This window comes from Anarhichas minor, unplaced genomic scaffold, assembly GCF_050575085.1.
Source record: "Anarhichas minor isolate MPS153535 unplaced genomic scaffold, ASM5057508v1 ptg000049l, whole genome shotgun sequence".
NCBI lineage: Eukaryota > Metazoa > Chordata > Actinopteri > Perciformes > Anarhichadidae > Anarhichas > Anarhichas minor.
In genome coordinates, this window is record NW_027466495.1 from 1235732 (window position 1) to 1254934 (window position 19203).

The 19203-nt window shown below is 42.5% G+C and overlaps 2 protein-coding genes across 2 annotated transcripts in view; both read left to right on the forward strand.

Annotated features, from left to right (window-relative positions):
* Positions 1-885: 885 nt before the first annotated feature.
* LOC142971773 (doublesex- and mab-3-related transcription factor A1-like) lies at positions 886-2436 on the forward strand. The gene is made up of 2 exons (XM_076112432.1): positions 886-1393; positions 1643-2436. The coding sequence occupies exons 1-2, from the start codon at positions 916-918 to the stop codon at positions 2434-2436; spliced, it is 1272 nt and encodes a 423-aa protein (XP_075968547.1). The 5' UTR covers positions 886-915.
* Positions 2437-5547: 3111 nt separating this feature from the next.
* Positions 5548-19203, forward strand: part of LOC142971744 (glucosidase 2 subunit beta-like) — an 84925-nt gene continuing 71269 nt past the window's right edge. Inside the window, exons 1-7 of the mRNA XM_076112393.1 lie at positions 5548-5731; positions 6131-6247; positions 7694-7789; positions 9199-9256; positions 10171-10288; positions 12774-12903; positions 18245-18314. Of these exons, the coding sequence (XP_075968508.1) occupies positions 5650-5731; positions 6131-6247; positions 7694-7789; positions 9199-9256; positions 10171-10288; positions 12774-12903; positions 18245-18314 (671 nt within the window). The 5' untranslated portion in view covers positions 5548-5649. The remainder of the gene's footprint in view (positions 5732-6130; positions 6248-7693; positions 7790-9198; positions 9257-10170; positions 10289-12773; positions 12904-18244; positions 18315-19203) is intronic.

Here is a 19203-nt window from a genome sequence, read left to right on the forward strand (position 1 = left end):
ATGACAAATGAGAATTTAAAGAAAAGAAGTCGTTCTTTCGGTAATCTTATTTCGATTTGGCTTTCAGATTTACCTCTAAATCCCCTTTCAAGTGCCTCAAACCTTAAAGTGCTGATTGAAATCACTGCATTACTTGCCAGAGTTCCGTGCACTAACGGTAAGGCAATCTGCTGCGTGCAACTGGATCCTATTTGAATGGAGAGATATGAATGCAACATGTGACAAGGTGTGATTAGTGATTCACCGATCTTGCCGGGTGTTTGTTGACAGATGGGTCTTTTGTCAGGGTAATTCGTTGAACAGAATAACCAGGTAGATAATTGCCTGTTGCCTTTGTGTCCATTAGGACCATTGTTGTGTTAAAATCACCCTAACAGTGAATATTCATTGCTCAGCAGGGTGACCAAAGTGGCTAATTGTATCCAGCTGACCTGAGGCAACATATTTATCTTTCTGTTTACCCACCCAAATCACAAAGTAACACCTTTTATTTTTTACTGGCTGTGCTCATTAAACATAATTAACTCTTAAACTAACAGACACTTCAATACAAATATCAATATAATGTCCTGCAGATCACAATTTTTAAAAGTGCAAATTACAGATCGCACAAAGTCTGGTCGTGGTTGGCCTGCATGTGGGCTCAGTTGCATCAGATTAGTCCACTTTTCATCCGGGATGCAAATACATATGATGGGGTGGACTGTTAAGAGGCTGGAGCGGAAAGGGGTGTGACGAGGGTGTTGTGTTACATGTCAAACCACCTGGAGAGAGGACACTTATTAAGGCGTGTTGTTTCAGGGTGCTAGTGGCAGTAGAGAGACGCACCAGTCACTCAGAGAAGGCCGCATCGCTAGTGGTTGAGTACGCTTGTATTGGACTTTTAAGACTTTTGTGTTTGCAACCTCTCGGTCGATGGACAGCAGGATCACGCCGCTCGGCATGACCGGCCACTCCGCCAGTCCTCTCGGGGGCTTGCACGTGCCTGCTTCCCTCCTGCGTCCGCCACCTCTCTTCCTCCGAGCGTGCAACCCCGCTCTGGAGAGGGGATACCCGCGCACCCCGAAGTGCGCCCGGTGCAGGAACCACGGCGTGGTGTCCGCGCTGAAGGGCCACAAGCGCTTCTGCCGCTGGAGAGACTGCGTGTGCGCAAAGTGCACCCTGATTGCGGAGAGGCAGCGGGTGATGGCCGCGCAGGTGGCGCTGAGGAGGCAGCAGGCTCAGGAGGAGAGCGAGGCCCGCGAGCTTCGGCTCGTGTACCACGGATCGGGGATGGTCGGGGAAACAGGCATCCTTCAGGCGTCACCCGTAGGCCCCAGGGTGCCAGCAGCTACCGGAAACACCCCGACAGCTCCCAGTTTTGATGTTTTTGGAGCAGAGAACCAAAAAGATGGTAAATTATGAATAAAAATGATTACTTTGGAGATTGTTTTAACTATTTTCTGTATAAATAGAAAACCGTCCCAAAATTAAATTCACAGTTGGATGTTAGTTAGTTAGTTTCCTTCAAGTAATCCCAAAGTACGACAGTTGATGAGGGCAAATTTACTTTTAAAATACGGCATTGTTTCAAGCATTTTACTTACACTAAACCTTGCACATACTGTTTCAAACGTGTGTTTTTTTTTGGTCTGCATTTCAGATGACAAACTGAGCAAGTACAGCTTTTATAACGGATTCCTGGGCCGACCCCTCTTTGCACACCACCCCGCGCACCTGCCCTCTCCAATAGACAAGAAAGATCTGTCTCCAAACCGGGACAACGCCACCTCATTCAGTGAAGACAGGGCAAGTCCGTCCCCGGTGTTCGATCAGGGCTCGGACCACATAGAGAGCCCGGAGAGGTCGCTTTCCTCCTCGGATCCGGAGTCAGGCAGCGAGTCGGAGAAACCCAAGGACTACCGGAGCCCGAACCGGGACCCCACTGACATAATGGCCAAGATCTTCCCCCATCAGAAACGGGACACCCTGGAGTCTATGGTGAGAACGTGCAAAGGCGACATTGTCAGATCCATTGAGCTGGTGCTGAGCTCCAGAGAGAACAAAATTGACTCCGACAGCGTGTCTCTGTCTAATCACCCGAATGCACTCAGGCATTCTGTCGGCCTGCCCGGAGCGCTCGGTGGCCTGGGGAGCAAGTCTGCCTTCTCTCCGCTCCACATGCCACCGCCGGCCGCCGGGGGAGACAGTCTGTACGGGCTTAGCCCCCGCCTCGGGGTCAGCCCCTTGAGGCTGGCCTATTCCTCTGCGAACGGTGGTGTGGCAGGTTTTATGTCACCATACGTGACATCTGGACTGATGCCGGTGTTTCCACTACGTCCACCCTTCGACTCCTATTCCTTCCCCGGCATGATCAGAGACCTCTCTTACCTTCAGAGCAAGGAGTCACTGTGCAGTAGTGCAGGTCTTTACACAAGACTTAACAGTGAAAAATGACAAATGAGAATTTAAAGAAAAGAAGTCGTTCTTTCGGTAATCTTATTTCGATTTGGCTTTCAGATTTACCTCTAAATCCCCTTTCAAGTGCCTCAAACCTTAAAGTGCTGATTGAAATCACTGCATTACTTGCCAGACTTGTTTGTTATAGTGTAAATGTTGTAAATATTGTTTATTATAAATAAAAATACCAAAAGGTGGTCTTGTTTTATGTGTGTTCGTGATTCTGTGCTAGTAACATCAATATGGCATCTATCTATTTATCATGTGAGATAAAGAAAATCACCCATCTTCCTATTTTCATTATGTTAAAGTCACGCATGCTACAAATTAGAATCAAAATTCAGACTTACAATCTTACATTTTAGTAAATTAGTTGAGTATTGCATTTAATGAATGAGTTAAACTTCAGAATGTTTAAGCTTTGCAATACAAAATTGCATCAGTCGCAGTATATGATCTGCTTAAGCCTATACCAGATGTGAGTTTGGGAGCCATCGTTAGTGTTATTAATAACACTTCTATGACCAGTCAAAATGTTTGCTGTGAGAAAAAGTCTCCTGGATGTATTAGATGGAATATCCGGACTACCTGCTGTGCTTGCTCTGGGTAGAAGTGCATTTGGTCACAATATTTATCACGCTACCCAAAATGCACTTCTTACAAACTAGAAAACGTGAACGCTGTTCATTACAAATAAATTAAACTAGCCTACAAAGCTCGTAAAGTGCTCGTCTTTATATATATAAAAAACTTTCGTAAAGTACAACATGAAGATAAGAATAAGGATGGGAACAAATGCATTTTTTGAGGCAGAAAGCCATTCTTACTCATGATTGGTCAACAGAATCACACGTGGCTTGGACAGAAAACCAATAGAAAGGCTCGGAACAGTCACGAGACCGCATTTTTCAGGAAGTACGGACATGGCCAGTCTAAATGTTGGACGTAGCGTTATATCAGGCATGTCCAAAGTCCGGCCCGCGGGCAGATTTTATATGGCCCGCACCTTCTGTCTTAAAATGCATTATTTATGGCCCGCCAGCACAGTCAAAACGGAATGAATAAATCATACAAATTCAACATGCAATTCCTCTTTTTACCTCATGGTGGCAGCACCACTCTGTAACTGTCTGGCTGTTTGAAATTGGCTCTGACCCTTGAACTGTCCTGGCTACGGCAGGTAAAAAAAGGAAAGTCGATAATGAGGGCCGCCGCTTCCAGGAGAGCTGGAGATCGCAATATTTTTTTCACCGAAAACCGAAACAACTGTGTCTGCCTAATTAGTCATGAGACTGTTGCCTTGTTTAAGGAATATAATGTAAAGAGACACTACGAGACCAAACATGCTAATGCTACAACAAGCTATCAGAGCGACCGTGCTAGAAAAGTGAAGCAACTCCAAGATAACTTGGCCACACAGCAGCGGTCCTTTTCACATGAAAACATCATCAAAGTAAGCTACCAAGTGGCCATGGTAATTGCTAAACATGACAAACCTTTTACGGAAGGTGAGTTTATCAAAGACTGTGTTATGAAAATAGCAGAAAACATAATTGCCCCGAGAAGAAGACAGAGTTTGCTAATGTTTGCCTGGCTCGTAACACTGAAGAGCTATCATCAGATACTAAGAGACAACTTGATTTTTTTTCGTTAACCTGTTTCATGTGTGTTTAACTTAAATGTGAGACAACTTTTCATTACCCTCACTAAGTCATATTTAAGATTGTCTTGAGGTGAGAACATTGATCGGTTTCTATGTAATTAGCTTTTAGATGGCTTGTTCTTTGTGTTATCTGACTTTCAAGATGTGAAAGAAAGGCAGAATAGTTGAGATTTGTTCACACATGAATGCTTACATTTGGTTACATTGCTATTTGCTGTCATTGAAAATAAAATGATTAAATAACAATGTATGTATAGGCTACTTGTATTGTTTATAATAATGTCAGCAGGGACTGTTGACCCTTGGGCATTTTCACATTATCAAATCTGGCCCTCTTTGAAAGAAGTTTGGACACCCCTGTGGTAAAATAACAATGTCAGGAAGTAAAGTGACATTTTTTTATCAACCTGACAAAATTACGTTCTTGTGGGAAGAAAAGAAAAGGCAACAATGTAACTTCTTTACATTCTATTAGAATGTAAAGAAGTTACATTGTATCAGAATGTATAGAATGATTCTATTGAAGTTATTCCTTTTTTAAAATGTTTTAGATGAGTCACTAATCACTTTAAAATAGTGATTATAGCTGATTTAACTTACAGACATGAGATTGATCTTCTCATGTCACTCTCTTTATACAATGATATAAATTCATCCCCGTTTTATCTACAAGGCTACTTGTATTGTTTAAAATAATGTCAGCAGGGACTGTTGACCCTTGGGCATTTTCACATCATCAAATCTGGCCCTCTTTGAAAAAAGTTTGGACACCCCTGCTTTATATCATGAGTTTGAAACACCTTTGAGCGGGATTTTGTCAGGCAGGAGTGACACAGTTTGTAACTGTGCCGTCTGACATGCATTCCCACGTCATTATCGCTGCTGTCTTGTGGTGTGGTTTTGTAGACTCGCGGAAAGTAAGAGGAATATCTTCTTCCTGTAAGTTCACTGTCCCCTTCAAGCTAGCTTAAGGCTAAGTAGCTATCACATTATTTGTAAATTAAACTGCACGGTGTAGCGTGATTTGTTAACAGCTCTTCAGCTTCAACAAATACAACATGTTGTAAGTTCCTATGAGGTTGTCATCGCCGTATATCACCGGGACACTTAAATAGCATAGAGCTATCGTTAGTGTTAATTATAACACCTGCTTGTCCTAGTACCAGTCGGAATGTTTACTATGAGTAAAAGCTGCCTAGAAGTATTAAATGGAGATCCTGACCATTGTGTTCGTTACAATTAAAGTTAATTAACCAACCAGGCTTGAACAGTGCCCGTATTTTCATTTAAAAAAACGTCGATAGTCTAATTATTAACATGAACAAATGTATTTTTGAGGGAGAAAACCATTCTCACCCATGATTGGTCAATATAATCGCACATGGCTAGGATACAAACCAATAGGAAGGCTCAGGATCGTCACGTGACCGCATGTTTCAGGAAGTCAGGACACGATCAGTTTAAATGTTGTATGTATGAGTTTGAAGCACAGTTAAGCGGGTTGTTGTAATGCAGGAGGGAGAAGGTTTATAAGTGTGTCACCTGACATGCGTTTCCACGTTATTATCGCCGCTGTCTTTTGGTGTGGTTTCGTAGACTCGCGGAAAATAAGAGGAATATCTTCGTCCTGTAAGTTCACTGTCCCCCTTCAAGCTAGCTCAAGGCTAATTAGCTATCACATTGTTTGTCAATTGCACTGTATAGTGTAACGTGCTGTGACTTTAACAACTCTTTAGCTTCAACACGTACAACAAGTTGCCACGACGTCATCGCTGCAGACAGCTTGTAACACCTGTACACAGCGTTTAAAGTTTGTTCTGGGTGGCATCCATAAAACCAGACCTATCTTTTTATTTAGTAGTTCCACTAGCATTTCTTTACAGACTCAAGCATCCAGCTTTTATCCTGGAATAAATGCTGTCGATGCAAAATGTTATTCAAAGTCTTGTCCTTTGTTTGATTACGTTTCTAGCTGCAGCTGAAGGCCATCTACATGCATCCTTCAGTAATGTTTTCATCCTCTAACAGACAAGCGGTTCTACAGGGAGAGGAAGTCCTTTCTGTGCATCGACGGGTCCAAGATCATTCCCTTTGAGCAAGTGAACGACGACTACTGTGACTGTGAAGACGGCTCTGATGAACCAGGTAAAAAGTGAACGTATGGGCGAGTGTGTGTCTCTTTACCAAGGTTAGCAAACAGTGTTTCACCACGGCGACCTATGCACTGTTAACAATTCATTTCTGTTTTGTGGATGAATAATATTTGACTTGACTTTTTAGATGTGTTGTGTGGAATTCAACTCATCAATAGTTTTGAGAATGCAAGCGTTTCAGTTAAATATACATAACAACAGACATCCAGTCTGCTTTTGTGTGCCGTGTCTTTGCGATACCGTCTGTTCCCCGTCTGTCTTTTGGTTTCACTGATCTCGGGATGGGCTGCACTTTCTATCAAATAAACTCACACTTTTACATTTTCAAACGGACCATATGCTATTCAGACTATATTATAAACAGACATTTGTTTTCCGCCCTCATGAGACTAGGGCATGAGTCAATTTTATTTAGGTAACATGTCAACTGGTAAAAGGATATAATGGAGCAGAGAATGAAGTCTAACTCCCTCTGTGTGTTGTAATCAGAGCTTCTCTGTACTTTGTGTATTCGGTCGGTCGGTCAGATTGGGGGCATTTCGATTGCCTCACAGTGGCTCTCAACATGTAGACGGCGAGGCGGCGGATCAGAGCTAAAGGTGCTGATGGAGCTAAGAGTGTTTACCTGAGGTCGAACCGGAGGGTGGGTGCTGTACTTCCATTACAACGCTGTCTGTTGGAGGGCAATATCAACTTTAACCCTCGTATGAGTGCAATGCAATGCGGCGGCTGTGAGCTAACCAGTGGGGCACGCTCCCATGCACTAACGTGCACTAAAAGCAAAGTAAAGCAAGGAGAAGAACACACACAGAGGGGGGGCGACTTAACTCTCTGCTCAGGTAGATGTTACTCCACCATATATGTACATAGAAAATGGTTGTTTGCGCTGAATGTTAAATACAGCTCCTTTAAATCATTTTTAAGTCCACTGTCTGTAGTGTACACATTCTGCTGTTCTGCTGTCCCATACTGCTGGGGTAAATCCAAACCATAATATTGTATGCAACATAGATATAAGCCTCCTAATGAGCTTCTTTACTCATTGCAGACGGGGCCAGAAAAAGCAAGAATTGAATGAATTATTATATTGGCAGCTGATGCAGTCCAGTGCCCTGTAAACAGAAAAATTATAGAGGTAATCATTTCCCAGACCTCGAGTTTTTTATCCAATTTCCATGTTTGGTATTAATATGTATTCACTTACCGCTTTAAACTGCACACTGCTGCCATTACTGAACACAAGTTCATTTTCTACGCTTAAACCGGTGGAAATAATAATCCTAAAACATCAAAAACAATACGGCAGAATCATCTGTACAGACGCCTGTTGAAAAGGGACTATGTGTTTCTCTTATCAGCCCACATGCATGTACTATAAATAGCTTTGATTAGATTAGTTTGTTTCATAGTGCTGACCTCTGCTCCTGACCCCATGTAGGCACCTCCGCCTGTCCCCGAGGCCGATTCTACTGCTCCAATCTGGGGTTCCGCCCACACTACATCCCGTCATCACGAGTCAATGATGGCATCTGTGGTATGTCTTTTGATATTGGATGAAGTAATACTCTGCTGAGAGGTTACATGAATACGCGTTACAGAACCTGAAGTGAAGCAATGGATTAACAGCCTTGATTATTATTATTTGTATTATTCAAACTAAGTTCATGTCCCTTTTTATTGGATAATAAGTTGATCTGTTTGCTTTGACACCTTTTGTGTGTTTTGCAAACATAGACAGGAATTCATATTTTACATGATGTCAAGAAGTTGACATGTTGGCGTACAAACTGTCACTCCTTCTGTAGTTCAACCAGATTAAAGACACACTAAACAAAACACGGCTCTCTAACGCGCACACACACACACACACACACACACACACACCAATGTGCTCACTCTGTAAAACACCATATCCTTTTCCTCAATGCTTAGTTTGCTCCATTCTTTCCGATTTGTTTTTCAGCCCCTCTTCTCATCCACCTTTGTTCTCCCGTAGCTCTCCACTTTGGACACAATCAATACATTTCACTGTTGACATCTCCTATCTGTGACCAGCTGCATTAAACAGCATGTAACCATCGCTCCTCCCTTCTTTATTCGTCTCCCACCTGTCGTCTCATACCTTCCCTTGAGTGGAGTCGCTTAATAGCTAACGCAACATCGCTTTTTTCCGCTTCTGCTGGCTGTCGAGAGATTTTCATCGGCTTCCCTTTCTGTGCTGTAAAGCCCTCGTTCCGCCGGTCACCAATGGCGTTCAGGATAATTGAGAAATATCCCACTCTGCCCACTCTCTGGGGTGAAACATCTGAGCAAAAGACAGATCTGAGCACTTATGAAAACACCATGCAGCTGATCTTTCTAAGTGGTTGATCTCAAGAGAGACTCTCTGAACCAGAGTGATGTATCATGCAGGCACAAAGATCTCATTTTCATTGCGGCTAAGAAGTGATTAAAGCTTTAAAGAGACGTTTCTTTGCCACTCATGTCTACACAGAAGGCTACAGCAATCAGTCGGTTAGCTTAGCACAAATACTGGAAACAGCTAACCTGGCTCTTGTTTTTAATCAGTTTTTTTTTTACAGATTAAACATAATGTTTAACATGTTAAAGAGTGAGCTTTTGAGGCTAATAGGCAGATTGGACAAAGCCGGGCTAGCTAGCTGACTCACAGCTCTCTGACTACACCATACATTTTTTTTGAATATTTTTTCTTAAATCACTCAAAGTTCATTATTATATTATGTGCTGTATGTTGGAAAGCAATTGTTCACTTTTTAGGGGGCCGAGGAGTGATATTAAGCTCAAAAAGTAGCTGAAAATGTTCTTTTCATAGTTGCTGACTGTGTTCTTTTTTTTATTTTTTCCTCTGCTTGCTGACATATTGAATGCTCTTCTATTCTCTTGTATGTGCGTTGGATCGGTCTCTCCTGTGTCTCGTGCCAGATTGCTGCGATGCTTCAGATGAATACAACAGCCACGCTCGCTGCCAGAACACTTGCTGGTCAGTTGAATCGAAACTGAGATTCAATATTTATATAATAACACATGCAGAGTTTGACTCAAAATATGGAGGCCCACGCATTGCTAAACAACAACAAAAAAAAATCCAATCGGCCCATTCTATTTGGGCAAATGTATCAAAGAACGCAGATGATGTTGAATCCTAGCTGTCTTTAAGATAAAGGTACTTATCGTAGTATTAGTGTGATAGACAGTGATGCACTGTGCCACCAGGGGGCATGGTGTCACTATGGTTTAAAGTCTTGATGCAGTTCAGCCCTGCCCTCATAATGTATATGCATCACAATATTGATTTGATCCTTGATAGAGACGGATCTGACTCCCTGCCTCTTTTCACACTGTAAATTGTACTCTCAACAACTCCGTCCTGAGGTGTTTTTGCGTGCAGATAATTCAGCTTCTATAACACATAAATTGCTCACTGCACAGATGGTCGGTCTGCGAATGAATAAAGCTATAAGAATGCGGGCCCACTGCCGGCTCATATTTATCATCTTCTCTGAGAGCACGACTGTACTATGATGCTGAGATCTTGCCCGCTGTGTAAATGTAACTTCTAATACGGTAACCCACTTCTTTTGTTATTTCATTCAAAACCACACACGAGCAGAGTATACCTCATTATGTTTTCACAAGGTCCACACTCGTATTTTGTTTGTTCTTCAAAAACAATTTGGTTCAGCCACTGAGCTTCAGCCCCCCCCCCCCCCCCCCCCCATCTTATTTACTTTTCTATTTTTCCATTTGGATTCCTGTTGCATCTTGGGCCCTTTTTAAAAAAAAAAAAAAAAAAAAAAAAAAAAAAAATGGATTGCGCCATCTCAATGACCATAGCAGGATGTTTTCTCCGTAATGATGAGACCGTGCATCCTCTCTCTCGCTCTCCTCCTCCAGGAATCTGGGACAGAGAGAGAGAGCGTACGTGGAGGGCCAGATGAGGACTTTGGACGAGGGTTTGCAACTCAAGCAGCAACTGATTGAGGAGGGAGTGCTGCTCTGGAGAGAGAAACAGGTACACAACCAAATCTGCTGAAGTAACTGCTACGGCATGGCTTGTAGTAGTAAGAGAAGGATGGTCACCAGGGTTTTTCCTAAAAAAGCTTTATCCTGTTCAAGTGACTTTCACTTCTCGCTGCTTTTCACTTGACCTGCACAGAATATACACACGGTTCATCTAGTGGTCTATATATAGTCTATGGCGCCCTATATAACTTAATCCCTAGATCAGTTGCAAACAAAGTTTTAATACACAAAATACGAAAAATACTGTAGCCTATTTCCCTGCACACTAGGATGCAAAGTGTGTCGTCTGCAGCCTGCATAATTAGGTTGAGGCGGCCATACATGTTCATCACATCTGCTGCTAAAGGCGTCTGCTGTTATATTCAAACTGTATCGCGTCTCCTATCCAAACAATTCTAGTTTCTAGTCCTTTATAACCCATAAAAATCATATTCTCCACCTGCCAAAAACTTTTACCTGCTGTAACTATTCATTTGCATCCCTCTGAAACGGTAAGGAGTAAATGGTTTGGGGTTAAATCAGCACAAGTAAACAAGTATCTGAGTGATCAAGCCACTTTTTGAATCAACATGCTGCTTTTTTTTTTTTTTTTTAATAGAGCTTGAAGAAACTACTTCACAGTTTCCGCTGCTCTCCATTAGCTCGTTGAACAAGCACTCGGCTAAATTAGAAATTAGTTCAGTGCAAATGAAACGGGTAAATCTGGCAGCTGATCTCTTTTAGATGTTTTTAGATATAGAAATTGTCAGTCTAGCTCACCTCCTGTATGTTGCACTTATAATATGATATCTTTCCTTTTTTTTTTTAAGTGCTCAAGTAATAGTCTGAAGGAACTAATTCACAGTTCTTTGACTCTCTCATGGCTGTCCTCATTCCTGCTATATATTGTCTGTTTATGTGAGAACTTGCTTCATCTCAAGGCATTCCGAAGCACTTCACAGCACCGTTTGTGTGGAAAAAATACATTTCAAGAACGTCACTCTTGTTTAAACATATATTGCTTGTGATACAGTTAAAAAGATGGCACTTGCCCGACTCAAAAGATTTTGAATGAAGGACACTTGTCATCTCTCTCTCACACACACGCATGTCAGATTTTCCAGCTGAAGGTCTCCGAGTGTGTATCCTGCGCTCATCCTCTCCTTTTTTTGTCCCATGCTCTGTTCTGTGGCAGCTGATTGGCAGATCGAGGCTGCGGTGTCACCCAGCAGCACAATGTGACCCTCTTCTCTCAGTGCGTCTTTGTTGAGATGGCAGGGTCACCTCGGGGGTCCTCGTCTCGGAAGCCTTACACAACGACTCAAAAGTGAACTCTTCCTGCGGTTCAAGGGTTAAATACGAAACGGGAAGCTAGAAGACTTTTTAATGCAATTTCTAAGACTTTTTTTAACAACGAGAGCTGAATGTAGCACGTCAGCAGTGCAGGCCCTAGAACCAACTGCTGCTGTTAATCGAATACTAATAGGTATTCAATAACATCTCCTTTTTAGGAGGTTCGGCGTTATCTTTCTGCCCACTCGTTAATTGTACATTGCACAAAAGAAAAAAAAAATTTCTCTCCCTAATGTAGCCTTTTCTGACTTTTGTTCGGATTTTAGAGGAAGAACTGTAATACAGCTAGCAGCAGAGTTAACACAGCGGCTGACACTCATTGATCTTTTCAAACAAAAAAATCATTTTCACTCATCCCAAGTGAAATATTCAGATTAATGTGTGACTAAACAAATATTCGTCTTACTAGAGTTTCCATTCTCCAATGCAGTTCATGGAAAAAAACCTGAGTTTGTGTTTTGTAAAGTATTTTAACACCGTAGAGGAACAATTTACATGTGATGGGTTTCATTTTAAGTATGTTTTCGTTAGCTCAAAATGGAGCCCATGAATCACTGCAGCACACTGAAGGTGGCAATGCGAGCAGCGTGGCCTAGAAAGGTAGTCAACCCTGTCGGAACCAAGCAGAATCCATCACTGCATTATGAGAGTCTCTGAGGGGGGATCGGCAGGCTGTATACACACACACACACACACAAACACACACGGAGCTGCTGCTCTTTCATATTAATTGGTCCATTACTGAGAGTAATGATAGGTTATGCCTGGTTGTCAAAAGCTGTCATATTTGGTGTGACAGCAACGCCCCCTGACGCAAGTGATTTAAATAGTCCATTGTCGGGCCTGACCGCTGTCGTACAGGTTTTAGTAAACACACGGGCTGGTTGTGGTCTGGAGGTAGACATACTGATACCTGAGGAAAGGGGAGGAGGTAAGAACAGAGACGGATCCCAATAACCTGTTGGTGTCAACTCGGGCACAACTATAAAAACTTTTGGGACTATAAGTCAACTATCCTGTTGTCAACACTTGAATTATCATCTTGTGTTGTTCCTCTGTTGATTGTTAATCTTATATTTCCCCTGAGTGATTATATAGTCGTTGACGTTGATGTTGTTTGTCTCTCTGTTGTCTCTCTTCAGGCCCAGCTCAGAGAGCTTCAGCAGGTGGCCGAGGACCTACAGATCAAATTAGAGGAACACAGGAGGAAGAAGCACGAGGCCGACCGACTCAAAGAGCAAACGTTAAAGGCGCTGGAAGCAGGGGACAGCGGTAAGTGTCTCGCCACCTTTAACCTGCCATGATTTGGTTTGAGTCCATTCAAAGCAATTTGCTCAATCCACAGAATTGCCTCAGTTTGTAGATCACAGGTCATTGTTGCGGCTACCACAGGGCAGCTTCCGTTTTATTTCAGCGCAGCGTTGCGTTGAGCAAAAGTAAATTGCCCTCAGCTCCTTCCGGCCAGATAGTCAGGATGACAAATGGTAGAACATCAGAAACAGCTGGAAGGGTTAAATACAGATGCCTGTGCCATTGAAATAAATGGACTAGGAGAGGAGTGCTGAGCAACAGCATATTGCAGTCCCACAACGCTCCTTTTACATTCCTCAAACCTTCAGAGAGTAGTTGCTTATGACTCACAGGAAAATTCACTTATCGCTCCAAGCACTAGCTGGCTCGGCATTTTAGTGATGCTCAGACCTGCGTCTGAAAGTTGGATAGGAAATGGGCTCAATCATTTTTTTCTTTTGCACTGAAGTCCATAAGGATTTAGAGTCATCACCTATATGTGTGTTGGAAAGCATAAAGCATAAAATCTCTTTATGAGGGTAATTTATTATCTCTTTAACACACATTCTGCACGTTGAATGTTAATATTCCGGTCTCATGTTCTTCTCCGATGCCATGAAATGCTGGCAATCGATTGCCTGTCTAGTGTCGAACTGGCCCTCAAGTCAAACTTTTGATTGCAATTAAGGTCATTTGACTTTGCTGGTACCTCTGAGCATACATCCATCAGCTTCCCGCTGTGCCAGCTGACCTTTGCTGGACGTCACGGGCTCCCCCCCCCCCCCCCATGTTCCTGAGTCATTCTTTGCTTCCATTAATGCTCATCTTCAGGGTGTAACAACCATCAATCAGTTGTGTTATCAATTTTATTATGCCGTTCTAGTGTGTGTATGTGGTGGCTTTTCGGTGCTGAAGTTGAAGGAAAGTTCCAGTGACTTAAAGGCTACTTATTTAGCATTTTTGTCCCGCCTGCAACCTATGAAGTTTCATGTTGATTAATACTTGAATTCTAGTGAATAAGCACCATTAATCTGCCAACAGGAAAACTCAGCAAAAGCTTTATGGCTCCCCGACTCGCCTAACTGTTATTATTTTGGGGTAGCAGGTTGATACTGCTTTTAACGCACATTTTGAGTCTATTTGTGGACTTAAGAAAAGTGACGCAGCAAAGCAGAGATCATGCAAGGGAAGAAATTGTCCAGGAAGTATCCGTTGTCTCCGGGTCGCCTTGAAACTCTTTGTCGATGTGGTTATGTTGTTAAATACCACTGGGGACTCTCTAACAGCATTTGTTTTAGATGGTACGGAACGGGGTTGAAACAAAAACACACGATTGGTTGACGCTTCACCGCGTCATTGGAGCCACTGAAGAAAGTTGACAGCAGCTCTGGAGTGGAGGTTGTAGCTCCATTGAAATTGACTTGTAGACTGTCGCTGCGTTGCGATCACGGCATTAGGGATCACTTACGTTACAGTTTGAAATGTCGTAGTTTTGGTTTTGGATAACAAAGGTCTTCAAAAGTCACAAAATAGCACTACGTAAACGGCCACCGTTTTCTCCATATTATTATAACTCTTTAACATCTTGTATTTTTGCCATCATGACAAGTCAAATGAATATCAGGCTAGAGGACCAACAGTTAACAACGTCCTTTAGACTTATTTTATTGCACATTTTGAGTGCTTCCACACTATTAATTGAACCTTTTTTAAAAAAACAAAAAAGATCCTTAAATGACAGAAGACCCACGAGGACCAATATTGAGTTATTAAATATCACATGTAAGAATAAGTAAATGTTTTCCCCTTCATGACCTGTCAATAGCCTGAGTCACGATGGGGAATGAAAAGCCAGAAGAACAAGCAGCTGAGCCTGCAAAGTAGAAGCTAACAGTCTTTCCCTTTTACTGCTGCTGTCGCTCAAACGTGTCTCCAGGGCTTCATGCGCGGTTATTGAGAAGTTTTAAAGGGCTGGGTTATTTGTACCCTCAAAAGAAATTGCAGTTTCTCAAGGTGCAGTGCTTTTTGGTACAATGAAACAATACTTTAACGGCTCCGAGATATTGGATGCTGTTACAGTACGAGTTGCCCTATTTTGTGTGTTGTGTGAAAATGATATTCCATGAGTTTAATTTTGTGTACGCGCTTTCACAGGACTACGAGCAGGTGCTATGTTAGGAAGAAGTGTTTGGGAAACCGCAGTGCTAATAGTGCACATACTGTAGTATTACGTTGTCAGAAATGTGTGCTTACATGTTGATAGGACCACATTATTGAGCCGTGTCCTGTGATTACATTAGCTAGCTCAGTATCTATGATTCTGTGGCACTTTGTTATTCAATTTCCCAGCATGCTTTGCAAAGACTTTGATGTACCGGATTCTCAGAAAGGACAGTGCTCACGTTTGTTTCTTTTAATGGCCGTCCTCGATACGCTTTGGGTTCACATGGAGGTCTCGTCCGTCTCTGATGTTTATTTGATACGATCATAAAGAGACGCGTTGGATTCATGTCCGTTACTCTCTTTAATGGCACGTCCCAGTATGCAAAGCTACGCCGTCTCAGAGTTCACCCACAGTTTGAGGAGATTTCCACAAATTAATCGGTAATCCAGCGGCTGACCTGATTTCTCCAGCGGACCGTCTTGCGTTCCACCTCCCTGCGACTCATGTTTCTGAAGCTACATGAGTGCAGTTAGAGTGCTCGTCTACCTCATCTGATAGCATACGTCAGGTGTTCTGAGATGGCAGGATGCCTCAGCGGAGTCCCAGAACTGTATCACTGAAAAATGTGTTTATTTGAAATAGTTTCTTAGATAAACTGAACATTATGTATGAACAAAATAGAAGAGAATATGGGCATAATTCATAGTCCGTCCTTTGGAATTGGAGAATCAAACCATTTACGATTACATCAATACTTGTTTTTTTCCCAACCACACAGTCGAGCATTATGATTAGACATTGTCAAATTGATGTCATATTCAGTCATATTTATTCATTTCCCCAGCAGTGGTTTCCCAAAGCAGAGTGTAAATGTTATTACAAATCATAAAACCAGACTCCAGCGCGACAAATAGCAACTTGTTCTTGTTGTTAGACTGACCATAACATTTTGAAACCACATGGGCATTCATTTGGTTCAAGGAGGTTTGGGACAAGTAAATTCTCAGAGAATAACAAAAGCGAATAACAAAAGCGTATCTATTCCCCTACCATACCTGAGCCTGAGGGAGATCATTAGTGTTGTGAGGGATGATAACTGATTTTGACATATTTATAAATTAGTTTGACTAATTATTAGCAGAGGTATAGAAGTATTTCACAAGAACGGGCTGTGATACCGTGAGTACCGTTAACGTGCGGGAACCTAAAGACAGACTAAGGCAATTGGCTCAACAACTTTCATCACAAACCCCTAAATTTATGATCAAATTTAAAGGAGTGAGCAATTTATTTTGCACACTGCAATGTTCTTTATGGTGCTGCAGCAGTGTTTCCTGGATGCGACGCAGCATGAGTCATTCTGTAAACCGGCACCATCTGACGCACCGTTTAGCTTAAAACACTTATTTGCACATTCTATCTTTATATTTACAGTATCTGCTGTTCTTTGTAAAAAAATAAAATAATAAAGGTTCAGTGCAGCACCTGCAGGCTTTTGGTACATTTCCATCTCAAAGCAATCTCCCCCCCCTCAGAAAGGGGTAATTTCCTGCCTCAAAATATTGCTTATACTGTATAAAAACAAGCAAACGCGTCTGATGTTAGCCTTGGAGTGCACGGCTCACACTAACAAAGAAAGCTCTGTGTGGATAACACAGTCTGTAGCCGAGGCATAGATCTGCCGCCTCCTGCTGATGTCTTCCGTTCTCTCCGTTCTCTTTGTTCCTCTTATTTTTTACGAGTATGCTGCGCTATCGCCAGGGCAACATGGGCGGATGAGTGATGGTGTCCATTAGTAAACATAGCCCTCCTATATGTGCCATCGGCCTAAAGAGCCAATGTCTCGAACCTCCTTCCTCTCTATTTTTTCCCTCCGCCCCCTCCTCTCTCACTTATTTCCCACATTCTACCCCACTCTTCCGCTTACCTTTTTACCACCCGCCCCCACTCCATCTTTTTCTTCCTCTGCCTTCCTCTCCTCCCTTCTCCATCTATCCTCCTTATGGTTGTTTTTCATAGCTGCAGCTCTGCAGTAGAGGGAGGGATGAGACCATTTCTCTTCCTCCTCTTTTTTTATCTTTTATTTTGCGAGACGGAGACTACAAGAACCGGTTCCGAATGTCAAGCATTAGGTTGGGAATAGAGCGCTGCTCAAACAAAAGAAGAGGCCACTAATATGACACATGCTGTGTGTATCGCAGAACAATATTAGCAAATCTTGTTTTCCCCCTTGGCTGAGCAGAGTCACAAGGAAGATACTTGCTGCCTCCGTTCATGTTGTTGACGAGAAGTGGTGTACAATCTTGCATCTTTTTAAACTTAAAATCCCCCCAAAAACAACATGGCTTTATGAATATATGAATTCATGGTTCATTTTTGGTAAGGCTGCATCTATGAACTGGGGTTTAGTTTTTTTTCTGTACACCCCTACAGCACACACTCAACCCAGGCGCTCTACTGTACACTGGAAAAAAAAAAAAATGCTAATTTCACAATTAGCTTTTCTGTAATTAGTACGGGAAGGTAATTGCGGCGGATGTGCAATTAGTATTATGTAAAGTGCTTTTCCCCAGACTCAGGGGCCAATCAGGTTGCCCCTTTACGTTCTGCTGATGATGTGGGAGATGGTTAGTGCCCAACATAAGAGAACTTCCTCTCCCTCCCACTCCGATGAATGCGATTCACAAAATGAATCGGGTTGGGGTTACATGCTCGCTGGAAAGGGGGGGTGGGGGGGGGGGGGGGGGTTTGCGTCACCTTTTCATCTCCCTGTGAATATGAAATGGAGAAGAGGGAAATCACTGTCATAGCAGCCGTTACAGCACAAAGCCTCCTGATTGCATTCTGGACTCTTGACATCCTTTTTTTTTTTTTTTCCTACAGGGAAACCAAACGGTGTTGCACAGCGTGACTGACTCCTTGCCTGATTGCCCAACAAGCTTCCCATATTTTTAAAACCAACTCGGTCCTTTTGCGTTCAGACGGGTCATATTTATTGCAGTGATTCTAAGAAAGCCAATCCAACATAGCTTTGTAATGGAGAATAATACTTCTTTGTCATCGTGACTCATTGTGCTTCGAAGATGATCAGCTAGAATATTGTCTTTAAAACTATCCGGTCATTTTGCATTAACCCAGATATCATTTTTCCTTTTTTAGGTCTTTTTAGACGTCACAACAGCACAGTAAGCGGCACTTTCAAGTTACTGGACAGCAATAAAGATGGCAGGTAACTAACACACTTCGTTAAAAATGAAAACCTTGGTGGCTCCAGTTGTCATGCTCATGTTCGGCCCTTTGCTAACCCATTTAAATGACTCATGACACTACGACAACCCTCCAAAGTCTATTCATGTGTCATGTGTCAGCCTTCAAATCTTAATAAGAACAGAAACATTTCGTATTTAAAACAGTGTTGGCACACATTTTCAGATATAAGGAGCCACTGATTTTTTGGATTTTTTTAAACCAACCCCTGATATTTTTCTACTGAAACGTTTCCCCTGGGATTCTACTCTTGCCAGGGTGAAAAGGTTTCTGTCACAGTATTGAGATTGCTATGAAATCCAATACTAAAGAAATTCCAAAAGCATATTTGCTCTCAGTTTAGACTTTTCTCCTCCTACTGTGCAGTTTAAAATATGTACCAGAGTGCTTGAAGGCTGGGGAGTGTGAAAAAATAAAAGAGAGAACAAGGGTTGAAGGTTTCCAATTTTTGCTTTATATTTCAGTGGTGCCGTTTTTCTATCAAATGATCTACTGTCCTCGAACAGTGTGCTTCTCCCACAAACGGTGTAGTTTAGCCGTTGGATACTAAAATGAGCAAGGTTTGTTGATGAATATATCTGACTTAAATCATATTGTAAGAGCGAACCTTCTTTTGAGGCTGTTTCTTGAGTTTCACACCAATGTGTGTATACGCACAACACTCAATAGTTCCACCTTAACTTGTGACGCAGTGAATGCTCATCAGTCTGAGCCGAGTGCACGCGTCGCATTCCCTGAAACCTCTACACCCGTTTGTTCCCCAGCAAACCTCAAAAAGCAATGCATTGCCTCATTGCATTGCTTGAGTCCCAACAGACCCACTTGTTGTCGCCGCCCCCTACCCCGATCTC

Coding starts and splice junctions, on each gene's coding strand:
- LOC142971773 (XM_076112432.1), top strand. CDS start 916: ATGGACAGCAGGATCACGCCGCTCGGCATGACCGGCCACTCCGCCAGT. Junction 1,394..1,642: donor AGCAGAGAACCAAAAAGATG/GTAAATTATGAA, acceptor TCTGCATTTCAG/ATGACAAACTGAGCAAGTAC.